Consider the following 7,609-nt stretch of genomic DNA (forward strand, 5'->3'; position numbering starts at 1 on the left):
GGGGGGGAGAGGGAGGGGGAGGCCAAGAATGAGATAGAGGGAAGGAGTGGAGAAGTATATGAGATAGGGGGATCATGTAAGCTGGGAGCAGGGCAGTGAAATGGCAGGGGACAGGGTGGCATGGAGGCGATTTGTTGCTTGTTTGTGGCCAGTGGCCACCCATTATGTGAATTAGGCATCTGGCAATAAACAGATGGATAGAATAATAATAAATAAAAGTAAGCATGCTAATTTGTTTAAATATCTCAATATTTTACAGTAATTCCCACAAATGTATGCAAATGGTTTCTGCTAGTGCTTAGCCACATTGCGCAAGCTCAATATTAGATTGCGCACTTGCACAAATTACAAATAATAGAAACTAATAATAAATAAAAGTGTGCCATTATATGTAAATATCTCAATATTATACAGTAATTCCCACAAATATATGCAAATGGTTTGCGATTATGCTTTGTGACATTGCACAAGCTAAATATTTGTCACATTGCGCACTTGCGCTTGTTCAAGGTAGTGAACTGTGGATTGCGCATTGCACTTGCGCAAGGTCCTTCTCTGTTTGCTCTGTCCACCACTGTATATACTGGTGTATATATATATATATATATATATATATATATATATATATATATATATATATATATATATATATATATATATATATATATATATATATATATAGCCTCTGTGGCACAGTGGTAAAGTGTGTATTTTCGTACATGGAAGAATGAGAGTTCGTGCCCCACCAGGGTAAAAACTTTGGGAGCGTTCTCCCGGCCACGTACTGCTTCGGCGGACATAAAGGGTGCTGTGGTTGAGCCAGTGTCACATCCTATAAAGTATGCTTGCACTAAGTCGGATTGCGTGGCAGATTACACTTGGTTCACAGACTACACACACATCCAAAGCCACTCCAACACTACAGTTACACTTACAAGCCCTTCTCACCTTACATACAATCTTTACCAGACAGCCTAAGCCACTTGGTAGAGATAAATAAGCTGTATCGTCCCTACTTCGGTCGGGATAGGCCTGTCCTGCAGTGGACACCCAACAGCTGATGATAATTATAAATATATATATATTATATATATATATATATATATATATATATATATATATATATAAATATATATATATATATATATATATATATATATATATATATATATATAATATATATTTTGTCACGTAGCTTTAGTTCTGAGCAGACACCGGCTGATCCCGAACAAGGTGCGTAACAGAACCCACAAGACAAATCTAGTATCAAATCATTGGTTAGGAATCCTTGTGTTCCTTTTCCTTCAGGCTACATTAAAAATCCTCATTCCCTAAAACCTGTATTTACTTTCACCAACACTATTTACCACAATAAAGCATGAATCACATTACACACCGAATAATAAACATAACATAGAAATATACAAAGTTCTGCTATATGGGTCAGCAGATAATATCACTCACAAATACAGATAAATATATATATATATATTGATGTAAAACCACAACCCGGCTCCGCCGACCACCGAACAGCCCTCGTCACCCTCTCCCTTCACAGTCCAAGGTAGTTCTGCTCATTCCCTCTTCACCAGCTCCCACTACAAATCTGTTTAGAATTCGAATGAGTCCGAATCCTCAAGCCCTGGATCCACAACCCTTGTTAACATAGCAAGTGTGCTGCAGCATGGTCCAGTCGTTCGGTCTTTGTCCCAACAGCATTCCGAGAGATCGCTAGTGAAGGTGGTGACATTACATGTAAAGATCAGGCACTTGTAGGTGGTCGGGTGAGCCGTGCCGTGTCATTGCCACCCACGTAACACCTCCCTCCTTAAAAGAAAAAAAAAATATTAACTTTTTTTTTTTTTTTTTTTTTTTTTTAACCAAAACCCATAGATCCTATTATTTCACGGCACATATTCTTATATACTTGTTATATATTTCATCACCAGGAAACTAAGCACACACATTATCTTAGAAGAGGTACTGGGCAACATTAGGTGGTCAACTGAAGAGGAAATCTTTACATAGATAACAGTAATATTGATACCTATATATTTTAGTTATTTACAATCTGTTTTCAATCATTATCTGACCTATCCTCTGGACAAAACATCAGCAAGGATATTTTCTTTTCCTTTTATGTGGTTAATATCCAAATTGTACTTCTGCATTTCTAAACTCCATCTTAAAATCCTTTGGTTCTTCCCACTCATCTTTGCTATGAAAGTTAAAGGATTATGGTCAGTATAGATCTTCACAGGTTCTCGAGCAGGATATAAGTAGACTTCAAAGTGTCTCAGGGTTAGCATCAGAGCTAATGCCTCTTTCTCTATTGTAGAATAATTTTTCTGGTGCTTATTGAATTTCTTAGAGAAATAACACACTGGGTGATCAATACCCCTGCTGTCTGTCTGACATAACACTGCTCCTGCACCAGCATCACTGGCATCAACATAAAGTATAAATCCCTTATCAAAATCAGGAGAGCTAAGAATGGGTGAGGATACCAGCATAGCTTTGATTGTCTTGAATGAATTTTCACAAGATTCTGACCAAATGAACTTTACATTTTTCCTTAATAAATCAGTTAATGGAGCAACTACATCTGAAAAATTCTTAACAAATCTTCTGTAATAACCAGCCATGCCAAGAAACCTCATCACCTCTCTCTTTGACTTTGGTACTGGAAACTTGTCAATGGCATCAATCTTGCAATTTAGAGGAATTACTTGACCTTGACCCACTATATATCCCAGGTAGGTGACCCGCGCATGGGCAAAGTCACTCTTTGCAAGGTTTACCGTTAGGTTTGCTTCCTTGAGCCTCTCAAACAGCGCCTGCAGCCTCACCAGGTGATCATCCCAGGTCTCGCTGTAGATTATTATATCATCCAGATATGCTCTACATCCATCTAACCCCGACGTTAGACCATTAATTAGACGCTGGAAGGTCGCAGGCGCGGTTTTCAAACCAAAAGGCATTACACAATACTGAAAGAGTCCATCTGGAGTCACAAACGCAGATATTTCTCTTGCCCTTTCCGTCAGGGGAATCTGCCAATAGCTCTTCAGCAGGTCCACCTTAGTTACATACCTTGCCTTGCCAACTTCGTCAATACAGTCATCAATACGTGGTATGGGATATGAATCATCTCTAGTCAAAGTATTCACTCTCCTGAAATCCGTGCAGAACCTAATCCCACCATCAGACTTAGGTACCAGTATACATGGTGAACTCCAACCACTTACACTTTGCTCTATAATCCCGTTTTCTAACATGTACTGGACTTCATCCCTTAACTGATTATGCTTAGTAGGATTAATTCTGTACGGATGCTGCTTCACAGGACTATTTTTGCCAACATCAATATCATGATAAATTAAATCTGTGTGACCTGGAACATCAGAAAACAGGCAAGCAAAGTCTGATATTAATGTAGCCAGCTGCTGCTGTTTAGTTAAATCCAAGTGTCCAAGTTTTTCTTGTAGATTATTTAGTATGTCTGAATTAACTAACTTGGAGTGAGGTACATTAGCTAGAGGATCATCTTTCTCATCTCCATCATCAGTCACATCCCTTACATCATGAAGCATGATTACATCTTTACAGTTTTCCAACAGGCTCTTTCACCTCTACGTTCTATATATTTCTTTATCTGGTTGATATGACAAAGCCTTGACTCTTTACGTTTATCCGGAGTTTTAACAACATAATTGAGATCACTTAGCTTTTTCTCAATCACATAGGGTCCGAAATAGCGTGCCTTCAGTGACTGCCCAGGGACGGGCAGGAAGACTAGTACCTTATCACCAGGTGAAAATGTTCGTGACTGAGCATCTTTGTCGTACCACGTCTTCATCCGTCTCTGGGAGTCACAGAGGTTCGCTCTTGCCAGCTCACACATCCTGTTGAGTTTCATGCGAAAGTCCATTACAGCATGTTTTAACACATTAGTTTCAGAATCATCACTTAACCATTTCTCTTTTAACATCTTAAGTGGACCTCTCACTTCATGCCCAAACACCAGCTCAAACGGGCTAAACCCCAGTGTATCCTGCACCGATTCCCTGACTGCAAACAACAATAATGGAATCATTTCATCCCACTGATCATCCTTCTCATGGCAACAAATTCGCACCATATTCTTTAGCGTTTGGTGGAACCTTTCCAACGCACCCTGCGACTCTGGGTGATACGCACTTGACACGCGGTGTTCTATCCCCATCTGTTGCATTGCTGACTGGAACACTCGGGAGAGGAAGTTACTGCCTTGATCAGTCTGTATTACTCGGGGCAGTCCAAACGTGCAAAAGAACTTGGTTAGTGCTTGGACAATTTTGTTGCCACTGATCTTACGTAAGGGGATTGCCTCAGGGTATCGGGTGGAGGAACACATAATAGTGAGGAGATAATTATTACCAGACTTAGTTTTCGGAAGTGGACCAACACAGTCTACAATTACATGGCTAAAAGGTTCAGAAATAGCAGGAATTGGGTACAGAGGTGCAACAGGTATTTTCTGATTGGGTTTTCCCACAACCTGACATTGGTGACACGATTTACAATATTTTGCAACATCTTTCCGTAACCCCGGCCAATAAAAGTGGTTCATTATTTTCCTACAAGTCTTGTTAATTCCCATATGACCTGACAACGGTGAGTCATGTGCAAGGCCGAGAACCTGGGACCTGTACGGTGCGGGGACCACAACCTGGTGTATGACATGCCACTCATCTCCTGCAGCCACGTGACGAGGCCTCCACTTACGCATTAGCACGCCACCCTTCTTATAGTACCCTGTAGGGACACCTGACACTTCCTCTTCTGACAGAGCTAGTTCAGCAATCTTACGCAGTTCTGCATCACATCTTTGCTGATCTATAAGCCTGCTTTTTTTCAACAAGAAAATTACTTAGCTTGGTGTTATCACTGTCAGTCTCGTGATTGAATAATGAGGCTATCTCGTCACCCTCCACATTTCCATCTAGTCCACATACCTTGGATGGATAAGATGCACACTGACTCACATCGGCTGCTTGATGGGATTCGTGGTCCAGTGGATCGGGTCTGACATGCACGGCCCGTTGCATGGCCCTCGTGACCGCACAGGCGGGGAACACCTCCGTGGCGTCTGCTTCCTCCGGCTCACCGCTGTTTAGGTCTGGAGTACTTAGAACAGCTACCTTCAGTTTGGAGTTAACAAATACCATATCTCTTGCCAAGTCATTTGCCAATATAAATGATACACCTTCCTTTGGTAACTTAGGCACCACTGCTACAGTTACATCTGCATCAAGGAATTTACATTCGAGATGGACTTTATATAATGGAGCAGTCATGTGCCCACACTCAATGCCTGCTAAAACAACATTAGCATCAGAAGTCTCCCTAGATAGTGGTAACACACCTTCCAGCAGCAGTGACTGCACCGCCCCTGTATCTCTCAATATAACCACAGGCTTTTTACCATTTTCATCATCATGCAGGGACACACTTCCTTCTGAACAAAATGGCTTAAATTCATCTCTTACATTACCCATCTTACATGTATCTTCTACAAGCCTATTGACATCTACTGGAGTTTTTACATCCTTTATACTTTTAATACTGGCAAGAGCTGTTTGAACATCCTTGGACTTTTTATCTTTTAAGAACCAGCAATTATTAACAGTATGACCCATCAATTTACAGTTAAAACATCTTACTGGCTTCCTTTTATCACTAGTAGAGTTACGACTAGGGCTGGCGGTCTCTCTTTTGTCACTTGTGAACTCATTCTTACCTGTCAGTGGAGTAGGCTGTGGTTCTACAAAGTTTTCAGTACCTACTACACTATGCATTTTATGGATCAGGGCATAATCCTCTGCCATTCTGGCAGCATCATTCAACACCTCTACCCGGTTTTCATTTAAATATACCTTAATTCGATCAGGTAAGCACCTCTTAAATTCCTCAACGAGTAACATCTGGCACAGCTTATCATAATCATGACCCACATTTTCACTCTCACACCATCGACCAAACAGACTTTCGTTTTCTCTTGCAAAATCCAAGAAACTCTGATCATCCCTTTTCAGCAGATTTCGAAATTTCGGTCGGTAAGCTTCAGGCACCAATTCGTACCCTTTCAACACAGCACTTTTCACTTTCTCATAATCACGGCAGTCATCAACAGACATAGACATGTATATTTCTTGGGCTTTACCAGTTAACACAGACTGGAGTAGCACTGTCCAGTGTTCCTTTGGCCAACCCGAACTAACTGCGACTTTCTCAAAATATCTAAAATAATTATCCACTGCATTTTCCTGAAATGGCGGAACCAATTTCGCATTGCTAGCTATGTTAAAAGGAACCGTGGATGGTGCTGTTGCTCTAAGCTCCAACTCTTTTAATTTAATTTCTCTCTGAACCTCTAGTTCTCTCATACGGTACTGATTCTCTAGTTCTAGTTCCTTTATCCTCACCATATCACCATCATGCTCTATATAATCGAGTGCACCCTTATGGAGCAATTCTTCATCCACCATATACTTTATCAATTCATTCCTAATTTGAAATTTATACCAACTTTTCCTTACACTAAAATCCAACTTTTCAGCAATTTTAAGTAAGTCTGCCTTCTTCAAATCAATTAAAATCTCCACTGTAGGTGACTGAAGGAATTGCTCAGCATCAAAAGTCATTTTGAAGAGTTACTAATACCTTCTTTAAAATTTAAATACACATTAGATCAACACAATTAAAACAGTGCAATAAAGTAGCAAAAGGAGCAAAAGGATCCCGGACAGGCCCCCAATTTTGTCACGTAGCTTTAGTTCTGAGCAGACACCGGCTGATCCCGAACAAGGTGCGTAACAGAACCCACAAAACAAATCTAGTATCAAATCATTGGTTAGGAATCCTTGTGTTCCTTTTCCTTCAGGCTACATTAAAAATCCTCATTCCCTAAAACCTGTATTTACTTTCACCAACACTATTTACCACAATAAAGCATGAATCACATTACACACCGAATAATAAACATAACATAGAAATATACAAAGTTCTGCTATATGGGTCAGCAGATAATATCACTCACAAATACAGATAAATATATATATATTGATGTAAAACCACAACCTGGCTCCGCCGACCACCGACCAGCCCTCGTCACCCTCTCCCTTCACAGTCCAAGGTAGTTCTGCTCATTCCCTCTTCACCAGCTCCCACTACAAATCTGTTTGGAATTCGAATGAGTCCGAATCCTCAAGCCCTGGATCCACAACCCTTGTTAACATAGCAAGTGTGCTGCAGCATGGTCCAGTCGTTCGGTCTTTGTCCCAACAGCATTCCGAGATCGCTAGTGAAGGTGGTGACATTACATGTAAAGATCAGGCACTTGTAGGTGGTCGGGTGAGCCGTGCCGTGTCATTGCCACCCACGTAACAATATATATATATATATATATATATATATATATATATATATATATATATAGGAAGATAGACATACAGATAGCCAGAAAGATAGATAGATAGATAGACATATATACTAGCAGGGGTACATGGCGTTGCCTGACCAAAAAGGCGAACACTCCAGTCCTATGTGTTCTAGTTCAATTTTTCTT

At 40.5% G+C, this 7,609-nt stretch overlaps 1 protein-coding gene across 1 annotated transcript; it reads right to left on the reverse strand.

Annotated features, from left to right (window-relative positions):
- Window positions 1–3,595: 3,595 nt before the first annotated feature.
- Window positions 3,596–6,530, reverse strand: LOC145415002 (uncharacterized). Its single transcript, XM_080284421.1, has 2 exons — window positions 4,998–6,530; window positions 3,596–4,540 (listed from the first exon to the last, which is right to left on the reverse strand). Exons 1-2 carry the CDS (start codon window positions 6,528–6,530, stop codon window positions 3,596–3,598), a joined length of 2,478 nt encoding a protein of 825 aa, XP_080140547.1.
- Window positions 6,531–7,609: the final 1,079 nt, after the last annotated feature.

Source organism: Coenobita brevimanus, chromosome 101 (genome assembly GCF_032717465.1).
Source record: "Coenobita brevimanus isolate Jiangsu-jjx chromosome 101, ASM3271746v2, whole genome shotgun sequence".
NCBI lineage: Eukaryota > Metazoa > Arthropoda > Malacostraca > Decapoda > Coenobitidae > Coenobita > Coenobita brevimanus.